At 38.8% G+C, this 15,492-nt stretch overlaps 2 protein-coding genes and 1 non-coding gene across 5 annotated transcripts; 1 reads left to right on the top strand and 2 right to left on the bottom strand.

Annotated features, from left to right (window-relative positions):
- Nucleotides 1-2,655: 2,655 nt before the first annotated feature.
- On the bottom strand, nt 2,656-6,981 carry LOC120465281 (uncharacterized). The gene is made up of 4 exons (XM_039654957.2): nt 6,534-6,981; nt 4,501-5,117; nt 4,201-4,337; nt 2,656-4,034 (listed from the first exon to the last, which is right to left on the bottom strand). The coding sequence occupies exons 2-4, from the start codon at nt 5,098-5,100 to the stop codon at nt 3,146-3,148; spliced, it is 1,626 nt and encodes a 541-aa protein (XP_039510891.2). The 5' UTR covers nt 5,101-5,117; nt 6,534-6,981; the 3' UTR covers nt 2,656-3,145.
- A 44-nt stretch (nt 6,982-7,025) lies between these two features.
- Nucleotides 7,026-7,107, top strand: trnal-aag (transfer RNA leucine (anticodon AAG)). Its single transcript has one exon. It is a non-coding gene; the product is annotated as a tRNA-Leu (tRNA).
- A 2,541-nt stretch (nt 7,108-9,648) lies between these two features.
- LOC120465271 (natterin-3-like) lies at nt 9,649-12,970 on the bottom strand. 3 transcript variants are annotated; one of them, XM_089135157.1, is made up of 4 exons: nt 12,749-12,970; nt 12,519-12,577; nt 10,910-11,007; nt 9,649-10,767 (listed from the first exon to the last, which is right to left on the bottom strand). In XM_089135157.1, the coding sequence occupies exons 3-4, from the start codon at nt 10,998-11,000 to the stop codon at nt 9,758-9,760; spliced, it is 1,101 nt and encodes a 366-aa protein (XP_088991283.1). In that variant the 5' UTR covers nt 11,001-11,007; nt 12,519-12,577; nt 12,749-12,970; the 3' UTR covers nt 9,649-9,757. The 3 variants fall into 3 exon arrangements, with proteins under 3 accessions (XP_088991283.1, XP_088991282.1, XP_088991284.1); XM_089135156.1 differs by lacking the exon at nt 12,519-12,577 and having other exon boundaries at nt 12,749-12,969; XM_089135158.1 differs by lacking the exon at nt 12,749-12,970 and having other exon boundaries at nt 12,519-12,587.
- Nucleotides 12,971-15,492: the final 2,522 nt, after the last annotated feature.

Genomic DNA, 15,492 nt, shown 5'->3' on the forward strand with positions numbered 1-15,492 from the left:
CTCCACTTTTTTTGGAAATAGGCTCATTCTCCAACTCCCCCAGAGTTAAAGAGTCGAGTTTTACCATATTCAAATCCATTCAGACGATTTTCTATTATTTAGAAGAATATCAGTAACCAGACAGTTTCTGGTCTCATTGACTTCCATCGTAGGAAAAAATATATACTATGGAAGTCAGTGTCGGCAGAGCAGATGTATCAGGGCAGACTTCCGTACTTTCACTGAGATCATGAAACAATCAATCGCAAACTGGGATTGTGTTGCTTTTCTTCACTTTTAAAACTGTTATACATTGAAATTTTATTAATGGTAAATATATGAAAAATGTACTCACGTTTCTGCTGTTTCAGAGAAGTAATCTGTCTTCAAACGCCGGCACTCGGAGAACACGATCCTCACTCGACTTGACTGAATTACAGAAACCACTTACAATAGCTTACAAGTACAAACAAGTTTGTGTCTCAATATCTCTGAATATCTTTGAGAGTAGCAGGAGATGTAATGGGATGTGTGAGCTGGGCGGAGAAAGGGCAGAAAAAAACTTGTAGGTGCTTTTTGTTGCACTAGACCGAATGCAGAAACGGAAACTGCTCTGTTCTGCTCGTGTTCTTTGTGCCTACTTGTAACATACATCAACTTGATGCAACCTGGACACATCATCAGTGATGTCACCACAGAGTGTTTCGGGTCTTTCAAGCTTCATACACTCTCCCCCAGGCGACCCAGCTGGGGTTGATCAGGCCCCAACTTGTGTCCAGGTAGCTCTACCCCACCCCTGCCCAAATAAGTAGCGTCAAGGTATGCATTCACCCTGAGAACATCCAACTGTTTACTTCATCAATGCATTTGCACAGGGAGTCAATGGGGCTGTAGTCGTTTGGCGATAGGGCTAAGTAGAGCTGTGTGTCGTCTGCATAGCTGTGGTAAGCGATTTGGTTCTTTCTCATTATTTGGCTCATTGGGAGCATATACAGGTTGAATAGGAGTGGCGCAAGAATCTAACCCTGAGGGACTCCGCAAGTCATGGATGTCCACTCAGACTTATGTTCTCCCATACTCACAAAATAACCTCTCCCTTCTAAGTATGACCTGAACCATTTTAGGACTATCCCAGAAAGCCCCACCCAGTTTGATCGACAGTGTCAATACAACACGGATAATTTGCCTGTATCAGTATTTAAGCGAATATTGTTCATTATCTTTATGAGCGCTGTCTCTGTGCTGTGATGCGATCGGAAACCAGATTGAAAATTGTCAAAGTATCCATTTGAGCTGAAGAATTTGTTCAGCTGATTGAAGACAACCTTTTCAATGATCTTGCCTATGAAAGGAAGATTTGAGATCGGTCTATAATTGCTCAAGATGGTCTTATCCAGATTGCTCTTTTTCAGGAGGGGCTTGACAACTGCAGTTTTCAGGGAGTTCGGAAAATTCCCAGAGCGAAGTGAGGCATTCACCACTTCTAGGAGATCTGCTTCTAAACAGTTTAACACACTTTTGAAAAAAGATGTGGGAAGTGTGTCAAAGGCGCAGTTTGATGTTTTAAGGTCCAAAATTGTGCCATCAATTTCTTCGAAATCAGACATAGTAACTACTTTCTCAGGTTGTGGTCTGATCTGCCTGACCCCAGAGCAACTCAAGGATGTGCTGATCACCTTTCTGATGTTATTGATTTTCTCAGAGAAGAAAGAAGCAAACTCACTGCATTTCCTTTCTGAGAGCATTTCTATGGGAATCTGGCTCGGGGGGGGGGGGGGGTTGTCAGTCTCTCTACAGTAGCAAAAAGAGTGCGTGTGTTGTTTATATTGCTGTTTATAATATTTGAGAAGAAAGTCTGTTTAGCTTTGCCTAGTTCCCTATTGAAAGTCTTTGTAGATGTTATAATGGACTACAAGTTTTGTTTTCCGCCACATGCGTTCTGCTCTTCTGCATTGTCTTTTCATATTTTGCACTGCTGTTGAGTTTCTCCAAGGTGCTTTTTGTCTGCCACTATTCTTCCTGACTTTCACAGGAGCAATATCATCAATTACACTCTTAACTTTTGAGTTAAAATAATCAAGGAGAAAATCAACAGAGTCGGCAGATATGCTTGAGAGCTTGAATAATAAACACTCCAGCCCAGTTGGTGGCGATAATGCACCTTTGTCAATTGCAAGCAAATCACTTGTATAGTGTAGCCTACGATACCGCGACTGCATAAGACTACAGAAAGAATACAAAACAACCCCATTTCCGTTTCCGGGGGTGGAGTAATACCGTACATCACAGAACATACTGTATATAATTTAAACCTTGTTTAGTGTGTAACCACACGTTTATAAATATTTTCTTAAAGATATTGTATTAAAAACGGTGTATGTTCTGTAGCCATCTTCTCACATTTGTGACATAAGCACCTGTACGACAAGTAATGTAAACATGACGCAACAGGTCCCTCACATAAATGTAATTTCATTTGTACATATCAAACGTTATCACAGTATATGAGTTTGTAGTTTCAAAAAATTGCACCAACCTTATCACAGTTTGTGTGTTTGTGTCTGTGTGTGTGCGTGTGTGTGTGTGTGTGTTGCGCATTCATAATTTCAAAAGGGACGTGGTTACAAGTTACAACTCTATAAGTACATAAATGTATCAAATAACCATTTCGAAACGTCCTGGTCCATTCTCATTTGTGTTTATTCTAGAGAGTCTCTTAACTCTCTTCATCATCTGGGTCTGACTCCGGTTCAAACATGTCATATATAATGCCATACACAACAGCGGCTCTCTCACTCTCAGCCATTCTGCTTCCACCGACTGTTTATTGCCATAGATATGCAAGTGACGCCCTCATCCAAAGGCAGGGCGGGGATGTGCAGCTCATTTACATTTAAAGTGGTACACTCCAAAACACACAAAAATTACATTTTCAAATGGTTATAATAAATGAACTGTGGGGTATTTTATGCTGAAACTTCACAAATAGATTCTGGGGACACATCTTGTAAAAAGGTGCACAAGAGGTGCCCTTTAACAATCCCAAGATAAATTCAATTTCAAATTCTAGGGCACCTTTAAAACATGAGATAAATGGCATTAACCTGCTCCGGGTCGCTCTGTGTTCACTACACATCAGGACCGACCCAGAGGCCGTTCAGAGGATTTATCTACGCTTTCTGTCAAACAATGATCTTAAGGCCATGAATAACATATTGTTCATGTTCCTGTCATCCATGCTCACAGTCATATAGGCTCCATCACTTGTGTAGGCGTACTGTTTTACCCACTCTTCTTCCATTAATGGACTTTCATCATTGCACAAACAAGCAGCCAGGTGCACAGTAGCTGCTTTACCATGACAGCTGAGTATATATGATAACGCTAATATGAACATGAAGAGGGGGATCTCTCCGAAGGCATTTTCCTGATCTTGTGGGAGAAGATATGGAAGAATAACACGGTCTTCTGAGTCCATGTCATTATTCACCCAAAACTGTTGAAAAAGGGCCCATGCGTCTTCTTCAGGGGTCAGCGGGGATAGAAGGATCACTGGGATGTCGCTGGGAGATCTTCGCATGCTGTTCCAGTGATCTGGCAAAGGGTTCGGCTCATAATAAGCCATGTGGCGAAACACTCTGTCTGTCGCTTGAATGAAACCCTGAGCGATTGCATATGCAGCTTTGGAGTCAATAGGGCAGTTCCACGGAGAGTAGAGAACGGTGTCTGTGATGTTAGGTGTGGGCACCAGTCCTCCCGCTGGCATAAACTGGTCGAGAATACCGCCATGACCTACAATCACAATGTCTAAATCTGTTTTATCAAGCAATTCTAAATCTGGAAGTTTGAAACTCAACCTCTCCAGGCAAAATCTTAGAAGATTCACAAATTCAGTCTGATTAGATGATCCCCGAAGCCAGGAGACAACTCTGTCGTCCGTACATGTTCCCCTGATATAGTTCATTATATTCCATTCGTTTTGAGTCATGCAGAGAGAATATTCCCCCAACTCCTTGACGAGATTCTTCAGTCTGAACAATTTCTGGATGATTTCCCTGTAATGAGAAAAGTTGTCATTCAGTCCCCTTTAGACCTTCATTATTGTTTGCGTTTTCAATATTGCAGTAAAGTGCAATATCAGACAAATACAAGACATATTGGCTTTGGCCAAGACAGATAAATTAGTAGAAATTAAAAATGTGAAGAAAATAAATATCCTACTGCATTGCACCCAGCTGTTCCTTTAGCTTTCGTTGGCCGTCCAATATTTCCCCGGCACCCGGGACCCGATTGCCCTTTACTAGTGCTTCACTCTTCACAATCAGGTCGCACAGAGAGATTCCCAAACCAGTCGCACCCTGTACATAGAAAGAAAGATACAATCACAAAATCCCCATCTAAAATACTTTATTAGGGCAATGCAGTGAATATTTCATATTGTTCTCCTAAATAATCCCTTCAAGAGAATTTCAAAGTCGCAGTTTTCTTAATATGGGATGCTTAAGGAAAGAAAGCTGATACCCTTGATCCTTCTTTAGCAGCTTTAGTGCCAATGCGTCCAATGTTCTCCATCATTTCTTTGGCCGACATCTTCAGGCTACTCGTGATCTCAGGGGAACGATCGAGTCCCAGAGCTTGGCAAATAAAGTCTGAGGCCTCGGCTGGATCCAGTCCACCTGGTGCTAAGTGACGAAAGAACGTGGCCTTGTTGAATCCTCTGAGGAAGTCTAGAGGTACGGGAGTATTACTCCTCCTGGCCAGAGCCCACATGAGTCGAGTGGTGACCTCACAGTCCAGCTCATCAGCATTCGGCGCTCCTCCACACTCGTCCTTCAGATCCCGCAGTTGCTCCTGAATGCTCGTCCCAACCTTCTCATCTTCTTTCATTAATTCTTTAGCTTTATTAAAGATACTGCTGGAGACACCTGCCTTTACCAATGTGGAAGTGGGGCAGACAGAGGCAAATGCTGCAGATATTGAGGCTCTAAACCCCTGAGCGATGTTGCTGCGCTGAGGAACATCTTCCGGCTCTTGCTCCAGTTTCTCCAGCTCTTCTGCACATCCCTCTCGGTTCTCCAGCCAGCAGAAGAGCGATTCACATAAAGTATCTGCTGCCTCCATGATTTAGAGCAGGAACTCTGAAAAGAGAAAATTACATTTATTTCTCAAAAATAATAAACAATGAATGAATGAATGAATGAATGAATGAAACTCATATTTACAAATGGAAAGGGAATGAGATTTGCTGGCTTGGTGTCTGATGCATGACCTGCGGAGGTGTTTCCAGTCTGTGAATCCATCGCAAATGAACTCTTTTTCTGCGCATGGATCCCACCCCTAATCCTAACCCCTCCCTCACAACTAGTCCTAAACCTACCAATAGAGCATCACAGTCCCGCCCACAGCCGGTGCCGGAAGTAAAAATTCAATACATTTTCTCCATTGAAGCCATAAAAACGTAACCATACATGGTAGACTTAAAACCAGCTACGGCTGTACTAAGTGATTGTATGGTCATATAAACGCCAAAAGTTCATGGGGCACTAACCTTGTTTTGAGATAAATGCCTTTTTTTCGATGTATTGGATAAGTACTTCATTACCCACAATCCTGAGCAATCCCACAATCCCACAGTGATGCATCTCATTGGTGGAAGTCATGTAACGTGTCCGCGAAGGCACGTGAAGACTGAAGATCGTCTAATGACGTAGGGCTAGTTCATTGGTCGCACCTCTGAGACGCCCCCGCGCCATTGGATGTGCAGTTGCCGCCGCTTTTGCGAGGAAAGGGAGTTTCCCGGCACATTCACGATTCTGACTGGATATAGTAGACCATCCGGGTCTCTTTGAAACACTCATTTCAACATACTACGATTTGGGACGTACTAATTCTATTTTCGAATACTATTTAGGACGGATAGTATGCGAATTGGGACGCAGCTTATATCACAACTGAAAGAGTTTTGAGTTTTTCTTTGTTCAATTTTGCTCACTGGATATGGGTTAGAGCTCTTAATTTTTAACTCTTATAGTGCACCTGATTGATGAACTTAACATTAAAAAGCACAACATTTTCTTACGCGGGTGCATCCCCCCCGAACCCCCCTAGAGGGAGAGAGGTGCACTCACCGCAGATTTCACAAAATAATATCGGTATTGCTATCCCAATGCAGCTACACATATTCAAGGGCGTGCAACGTTCTGTTGTGTTTATGATCATATGTAGTGGGTCAGTCTGGGCCAAAATGCCCGGGCCGATTTTTTGTTCCAGTCCACCCCTGCCTACCGTGACATTTAGGAAAATCCAGCTAAAATCCTAAAGATTCTTGAAGTTCATGAAAAAAAGGTTCCATAACAGATTTGGGAGACATTTTAAAAATAACATGGAAATCATTTCACAATATATCGACATTTAGGGGGGGGAATCGTAACAGTGTTGTGCAAATCTGTAATGGAAACGAAAACAAACAATCGCAAACATGAGGTTTTTAAAAACTGTTACATTAAATGCTATATTAATGGTGAATAAATCGATAAAAAATTTAGGCAACTTACATGTCTGCAGTGTCGATCAGTAAATGTAGCCAAATCTGTCTTCAAATGCCAGCAGTCTGAGAATTGATTTGACTAGTTTGATAATTAGATTTAATAGTTTGTGTCACAACCTATGAATGTTTTTGAGAGTATGAGGATGATTTGGGCGGAGAAACGCTTTGTAGGGTCTTTTTATAGAGCTAGATATAATACGTAAACCTATTCTGCAGTCGATGTTTCCCGAAAGCATCGTTAGCAAGTTCTTTTGATATCAGCTCAACGAGTCAGTGTGTTTCCCGAAACCATCAACAGCATCGCAGAGGTGTGTGTTCGGGAATTTTAGTTGTGTCAAGAGTTTTAAAGCAACGTTTTTGAAGACAAGCTTATGATTGAGTCTGGAAATAAAGCAAAATAATAGAGAAAAATTAGAAATAGTCCTCAGATACCATGTAGTTTTCTTTCTTGAGTGTACCTCCTGGATTAATTACGGTCAGGGTTGAGAATCGCATCACCGGTAGCGTGGCCGAGCGGTCTAAGGCGCTGGATTAAGGCTCCAGTCTCTTCGGGGGCGTGGGTTCGAATCCCACCGCTGCCATTCCTTTTTCACTGATAAGATTTAATTGAAATAACAATAAATAAAACATTGTTTTTTAACATTGTTTTAAACATTGTTTTTGTGTATACTTTTGTTTTAATAATTAACACATTTATAAATACATTTTTACAGTCTATGGTTACACTGCATTACGAGTGACTAAAGATATCATATTCATAAAAATAGCCTACCATTCGAAATAGACTGTACTATTTATGTGTTTTTACACTTTTACACTGCTTTTCTTATTTTTATTAAAATAAACTTGTATTCATTTATCTAAATATATTTATATTTATTTATCTGATATAATCAAGAGAATGAATAATTGTAAAACATCGCTACCAACAAATATTGGCTCTGAAGAAATTAAATTACTCAGTTGTGGCAGACACATTACTATGAGCTGTTTAACTGTGTTAAAAGTAAGTTGTTTACGATGGGTGACATTGATAGTAATGAAGATGTAACTGTTTTGATTTATGCGCCGCTTCACTACTTCCTGAACTTCAGCCAGCTCCTTGTTTCCTGTCTGCCATTATTGGCCAAATTGATTAATTCAGGTGTGTCTGATTGTTGTTGCCATGACTACTGAGGTCAGGTACACCTGAATTAATCAATTTGACCAATAATGGCAGACAGGAACAAGGAGCTGGCTGAAGTTCAGGAAGTAGTGCAGCTGGGCATAAAGCCCATTATGATAAGGATAATAAGGCATGCGGTATGGATGAGATATCTGCGGAGCTTTTGAAATTTGCAAGTAGAAACTCTGTCCCCTTATTGCTACTTTACTTAAAGTGTGTGATGAGGTCATAATGATAGTTTGAGGCTGCTGCTTAAATTGCCACGAGGGGGCAGTGCGAGTCAAATGTGTGTGTGCTGAAGGGGAACGGCCACCACTCACAGACCAGATCAAGTCTGCTACAGTGTTCAGGTGCTTATTTAAGATGAACTGCAGTAAGTGTAGGAAACGCTCTTTAGCGACCGCTGACGCCCCGTCACACACACACTTGATTGAAGAGCTTCTTCTAACTCATTACACACTCCATGATGATTGCAGAACAACACACACTCAGCTCTGAAACGAAAGCTTGAATATGTGTGTGCAAGAACGCATCCTTATATTCCTTATATACTACTCAGCATTTCGAATCTCGCACGCCGATGTTCAAGTCAAGTCACATTTATTTATCTAGCGCTTTTTACAATACAGGTTGTATCAAAGCAGCTTCACAGTGATAACATGAAAGTAATACAACACAGATCAATAATATTGTTGAATATTAAATGTCCTCAACTAAGCAAGCTCAACCAAAACTCCATCAGGGACAGAATGGAGAAAAACACCTCAGGAGAACCCAGACTCAGTCGGGGCCGGTTCTCCTCTGGCCAACGAAGGAACAGTGATTACAAAACAAATCAGATCGAAACATTAAGAGAATTGTCCATTTCCATCTGTCTGTAGCCTAAGTCGAAGTAATCACGCCAGTTTGGAGACGAGACGTTGAGGATCAGTGCCGATGCTGTCGTGTCGATGAGGCCGGCGCTTAAAGGGTTAGTCGGGACGGGTCCATGCGCAGGTCCCCCAAGGTCCCTCGGGATAAACAGAGAGACTGATATTAGCGTAGACGCCATCCTTCTTTTGATGTACCGAGTACACTAGGATTTACAGGACTTGTTCCCGGGTCCGGCTGATCTAATCTATGCAGCCTAACATTGAATTAAGGAAGTCTATAGTGTGTTGTGTGTGTGCTAGGCCGGAGAGATGTGTGTTTTAGTCTAGATTTGATCTGCCAGAGTGTGTCTGTTTCCCGGACAATGTTAGGAAGATTGTTCCAGAGTTTTGGTGCTAAATAGGAAAAGGATCTCCCGCCTGCAGTCGATTTCGATATTCTAGGTATTATCAACTGGCCGGAGTTTGGAGATCGCAGTAGACGTGAAGGACTATAATGCGTTAAGAGATCGCTCAAGTACTGGAGATAAACCATTCAGTGCTTTATAAGTAATCAGCAATATTTTAACATGTATGCGATGTTTAATAGGCAGCCAATGCAGGGTTGACAGAAGCGGGCTAATATGGTCAATCTTCCTGGTTCTGGTAAGAACTGGAGCGGCTGCGTTTTGGACGAGCTGGAGAGCATTACAGTAATCTAGCCTTTATGTCATGAATGCATGAACTAATTGTTCCACATTTATGTCAATGAGAGCATATGGCGTAATTTAGATATATTTTTAAGATGGAAAAATACGGTTCCATGTAAAGCGCTTTAAGTGTTATTATTATTAATATTAAAGTTAAATAAATTAAATATTATTATTATTATTAATATTAAAGTTAAATTAAATTAAAATATATTTTTATTTATTTATTTAGATATACATTTATATATTTTATATTATATAAATTTATATTATTTAAATATAAATTAATAAACTGTTTTAGCTCTTAAATGCATTCCCCAGGTCTTTATCGACCCAGGACGTCAGTCACATATCCCCCCCCCCCCCGCATTCTTTAAAAACAACAAAAATAAAACACTGTTAGCATGTCAAAATTCAATTTAATAATTCTTGAAATAATTTGAAAGCAAGCATTTTTTTTTACTTTTTTTTAAAACATTTTGTTGTGAACACACACACATGGCAACATTTAGTTTTCCGGACATTTCGCCCCATCTGTCACAGGTTTACAGGGAATCATAGATGTTATGAATTCTACCACTTCCCGATGATAATAGATGTCGGTAATGATGGTCGTGTGTTCTTCACCGTTCTTATACAGTCGGTAGAGCTGACCAGAGCACACGGATTTAAACGCAGAGGTTTTGCTTTTAATCTCAATGGTGCAGGAATGGTTGGGTGGAACCTCGATCTCCATACTCACTGAGTGCAGGTCCTTATCAACTTTAGATGTCGTTTCAGAATTCAAGCGACTATAGTCATATTTCCCAGAAACTTTTCCACCTAATTGAAATAAACCTGGAATAGTAGCAGAGGCCGATACCTCCACCGCTCCTCCAGCCGCATGCGTGCGACTCTTTAGGAAAGATCTTGTTCTGTCGCTGCCTTGATCAAACTTCACCACATGTTTGGCAGGCTTGCAGTTCTTGTTGTCAGCTGTGACCCATTTGATCACTTCCATCTTGTCTGGCTTTACCTTTTTTTCGTCTTCACAATCATCAGTTTGAAAATCCTGACCTTTTATCTCATAGTTTACAGTGAGAACTTCAGAAGTTTTTTTTAATTTGTCTCTGGTCATAGAACTGATACCATTGTTATCTTTTGCAATGTAGAGACTTTTACAAATGATTATTGGGTGAAATGGAATCTGGCCTTGCTTTATATCTGCCCATTTTTTCCACTCTAAAATTTCAAAGTTGTCTTTATTCACTAGAAATGCACATTCCTCCGCATTAACACATGAGCTCACCTCTGAACTTTTAACTGCTTTTACCGTAAACCTATTACATTTCCCAATTCCAATAATGTAATAATCATTGTCGTTATGAGGAAGAACAACTGCATGTTCAGGAGGATCTTTTGATACAACAAACTTCAAGTAAGTGTCTAAGCCAGCAGGGCCCTGGTCCTCCTCTTTCACAGGGTTAGCACGTCTGAAACGGCCTCGAGGATGAAGGTGATGATGAGGGTTAGAAGAGTCTGCAAGACAAATCCAAAAGAAATACACAAAACAAAGACTGATCACTTATTTACAATAATTTTAAATAAGTATATCTTCACACATGGATCATAGTTTAGTTTAGGAGTTCTGCAGAAACACTAGAAGTGAAGATGAACACACCAGTGTTGGAGAGATCCTCTGAGTTCCCCCCATCATACAGTGTGGAGAAGTGTATCAGAGCGAAGATGAAGAGCACGCTGAAACCCATCATTCAATATCTGTGAAATATCAGCAAACAGTCACGAGAAGAGGAGACTGATGGACATTAACATTTCTATTAACTCTTTCTCTTGTTTACGAAATGTCTCCAGCCACCACCAGCATTTTTTGATTGTGAGTTTCACGGCCCCCAGAATATTTTTTGCATATACTCTTCATATTATATTTTACTTAACCTGTTAATTATATCTTGATTATTTAATGATTGTTTAAAATATCTGTCATGAAAATGACAGCAACTGTGTAAATTATTATATTTCGATAATAAAAAAAAAAACATGTTAATGGAAAACTGCCTAATGTGCAGTTTACATGTTTTCATACAATTTGTTATGTGAGTGTTGATTATTATTATATCTAAAAATAAATAGCAACTGAATTTAGGCTAAAAGTCTATTGTTAAAATAGTTTAAAGCATTAGCAGATACATTTTTTTTATCCTTGCGAAAACGTTTACTTGTAATTGAATTAATTTAAAGATAAGGACACAATTTGTTAATTAAAGGACTGTTTAAAAAAAGCAATTTTAGCTTTCTAAAACCCCCCAACCCACTGAAATGAACCGTGGGACGTACCGAACCGTCAGGTTAGTGTATCGTTACACCCCTAATGTCTTACCTGTGAAGGATCTCCTGTAAATGTAAGTTTGACGAGACTAAAGGTCTTCAGTTCCCTGACCCTGTCCAGTGCACTCGTACTGTGTGTGTATATATATGAAGAGTTCAGATGCAAAAGCCTCTAAGTGCCGTTTGAAATTTTCTTCTAGAATGACCATTTTTATCAAGCTTGTATGTTTAAGTTCAGTAATTTCACTTAAATGGCAATGAAGATTACCTATTAATTGTCATTTAAGTGAAATTACTGAACTTAAATATACAAGTTTGATAAAAATCATCAATAAAGAAGAAAATTTCAAATGTCATTTAGAGGCTTTTGCATCTGAACTCTTCATATATATATATATATACACACAGTATATCTCACAGCCCTGATGCAAATACAGTCGTGCACGTTATCATACTTGGCCGCAATATACAGTTATTTTCATCGGTCAATACTGAAGCCTTATATTGGCAAAACTCTTCACTCATTCAGAGACACAAGTCTATTTGTATCAAACTATGAATCATTGTTCATTGCTTTCACACAAAATACATTCAATGAGCACACTTATTGTGTCATAAATACTGCACCATCTGCAAAACTGAAAGCACCAATGCACTTTTTTCCAATCAACGCACTTTCAAAACTGATAAAAGCATATTAAAGTCAAATTCAGTTATAAACCGTGAGCAAAACCAACCTCAGTTTACTGTAATAATATAATAATTATTATCTGGTGATCTCTAAAAATGCCTTCAGGGCTTAAAGGGTTAATTGTCTAATTAGGAAAAGTTAACTAGTTAGAAATACAGATAAGAACTTGAAGCAAGATAAAGAGTTAAAGTAGGAGAATAAAAAAAAGTTCCAATCAGCTCTGGGTGGATATAAAGATATATATGATATATACTGAGATGTTTGACATTTGAGGAAATCCAGCTTGAAGTCCTGAAGATTCCTGAAGTTCATCTAAAAACCCAGACAGTGTCGTCAAAACAGATCTATCAGGCCAGACTTCAGTACTTTCACTGAGATCATCAAACAAACACAAACTGAGGTTCTGTTGCTTTTCTTTCACTTCTAAAACTGTTATACATTGAATGTTATTAATGGTGAATAAATCTATGAAAATGTACTCACGTGTTTCAGGGAAGTAATCTGTCTTCAGTGCCAGCAGTCTGACAACACGAACCTTCACTCGATTTAACTGAATTACAGAAACCTTAACTTACAAGCTCAAGTGTGTCTCAGTGTCCTCTGAGTATTTCGGAGAGTATGAGGGTGTGTGAGCTGTGGAGATGATGGTCAGGAAACCTGTTTGGGATGTTTTATAGAGTGAGATCTAATACGGGAACCAAAACTATTCAGGGGTGTGTTTTCTGAAAGCATCGTTAGCCAAATATGGACAAGATCCGTCGTTATCAGCAGTTCATCGAGTCGGTGTTTCCCGAAATCATAGTTCCAACAAACATCAGACGTCGACCTGGTTAATAGCAGACTTTCCTGTTTGCATGACATGTGGACTATCTATCTATCTATCTATCTATCTATCTATCTATCTATCTATGTAATCTATCTATCTGTCTATATCTAAGATTTACAGGTGACACTCAAAAAACTAGAATATCATGCAAAAGTTAGAATTTTGATGATTATGGTTTACAGCTTATGAAAAACACAAATTCAAAATCTCAGAAAATTAGAATATTATATGAAAACAATAAAAAAAGGATTTTAAATACAGAAATGTTGACCCTCTGAAAAGTATAATCATGCATATGTATATAGTTATATATACTAAATATATTAGTTTCACCTTTTAATTTGAATTACTGAAATACATGAACTTTTGCACGATATTCAAATTTTTCAGGTTTCACCTGTATATCTTTCTTTCTTTTCTATGTCACATTTTACTACTTTTTTACTACCATTTTTATAGGGGACGTCCCATACAATCTCATATTAAACAATTTTACTGCAGCTTTTTGAAAAAAATTCACATTATTCCAATTGAGAGGCCCATAAAGACCTCATTTCTAATAAGTAGAAAAAAATCAATGGCCAGCTCTTATAAGGGATGTCCCGTATATACAGTAGGCTATACACACCTCATTTATTAATTTAAACGTCCCGCTTAATATCAAAGATTATTTGTTTTTGTCTTTCACTCAAGTAAAGTTACTATATGTGCTAAACTATACAAACTATACACGTTTGCTCTTCTGTCAGATTTGTTAGAGGAACTATATGCCACACTGTTGTAATGCAAACACGTCTGCACAAAAGTAAATTCAAGAGGTCATTTTATTACGAAAGTGTGTAAGGCATTTAGGAAAAGAGACAATTAGCTATAAAGAATACAAGAAATCCTCTCCTATTGTGAATGTCGATAGCCTGATATTTTTCCACTTATCGATGACATGCTTTACATTTAGTTTCTTTGTTTTTATACAGTTTGTAAAGACTACTGTATTTGCGAGGTCAAACATGTTCATAGGAATAATGAAAACATGAACAAATGCAGCATTTTGCAAATGCGTGTGTGTGTGTGTGTGTGTGTGTGTGTGCGTGCGTGTGTGTGTGTGTGTGCGTGTGTGTGCGTGTGTGGACTGCCTACCTGGACTTTGACCTGTTGTTGCCTGTTCATTTGATTACGTGACTGGATTCGATCGTGGTTAATAGCAGACTTTCTTGTTTGCATGACATGTGGACTAAATAAATCTTTATCTTGGGCCAAAAACGTTACGGCAGTTTACCGTTGCGGAAGGGTCAGGGTCCAGCGTCGTTTCAGCGGTAGGCGCTGGATTAAGGCTCCAGTCTCTTCGGAGACGAGGGTTCGAATGCCATCGCCTTTTCACTGATATTATTTTATTGAAATAACAATATTTTTTTTTAAATGTGTATACTTTTGTTTTAATAAATAATACATTCATATATTTGATTAAAGTAGCCTAATAAATATATTTTACAGTCTATGGTTACACTGCATTACGAGTGACTAAAGATTAATATCATATTCATAAAAATAGCTTACTATTCGAAATAGACTGTACTATTTATGTGTTTTTACACTTTAACACTGCTTTTCTTATTTTTATTAAAATAAACTTGTATTTATTTATCTAAATTTATATTTATTTATCTGATATAATCAAGAGAATGAATAATTGTAAAACATCGTTACCAACGAATATTGATGTGTTAATGGCTCTGAAGAAATTAAATTACTCTGTTGTGGCAGCGGACACATTACTGTGAGCTGTTTAACTGTGTTAAAAGTAAGTTGTTTACGATGGGTGACATTGATAGTAATGAAGATGTAACTGTTTTACCTTAAGAAATGTATGATGCAATTATGATGCTAAAGGATAATAAGGCATGCGGTATGGATGAGATATCTGCGGAGCATTTGAAATTTGCAAGTAGAAACTCTGTCCCCTAATTGCTACTTGATGAGCTGTCTGATGAGGGACATTCATAGACAGTGTTGTATGTTTTATGCACAAGCTAATATGCTGAAATTTAGTATGTGTTCACTTTTTGTGAAGACTACACTTTTTAAAGGTTTTTGTCCTCCGATGTACACTGCCCACTTGTGGCGGCGCTATAAAGAAGTAGTATGCAGAAACTCAAGGTGGCATATAATGATGGTTTGAGGCTGCTGCTTAAATTGCCACGAGGGGGCAGTGCGAGTCAAATGTGTGTATGTATCCTATCCACATGTCCTGCTGTACTCAGGAATCTCATGTGTACAGATATTGTACTAGCAGAGTCACATCACAGCATCATCAAAACACTAGTGAATCCTGCATTGAGTGCTGTTAGGTTCACTTCGGGTTTGTGGAATCACTGGCGCTTTAGTTTATATGCTGTGAACACTT

This window comes from Pimephales promelas, chromosome 9, assembly GCF_988280905.1.
Source record: "Pimephales promelas chromosome 9, fPimPro1.hap1.1, whole genome shotgun sequence".
Classification (NCBI taxonomy): Eukaryota; Metazoa; Chordata; class Actinopteri; order Cypriniformes; family Leuciscidae; genus Pimephales; species Pimephales promelas.

Excerpts from the sequence above, each read along its gene's own strand:
- LOC120465281 (XM_039654957.2), bottom strand. The coding sequence starts at position 5,100 with ATGGAGGCAGCAGATACTTTATGTGAATCGCTCTTCTGCTGGCTGGAG. Across the intron at positions 4,338-4,500 it reads CTGCTAAAGAAGGATCAAGG|GGTGCGACTGGTTTGGGAAT; the intron begins GTATCAGCTTTC and ends TTCTATGTACAG. Across the intron at positions 4,035-4,200 it reads GAACAGCTGGGTGCAATGCA|GGAAATCATCCAGAAATTGT; the intron begins GTAGGATATTTA and ends TTCTCATTACAG.
- LOC120465271 (XM_089135157.1), bottom strand. The coding sequence starts at position 11,000 with ATGATGGGTTTCAGCGTGCTCTTCATCTTCGCTCTGATACACTTCTCC. Across the intron at positions 10,768-10,909 it reads AGAGGATCTCTCCAACACTG|ACTCTTCTAACCCTCATCAT; the intron begins GTGTGTTCATCT and ends TTTGTCTTGCAG.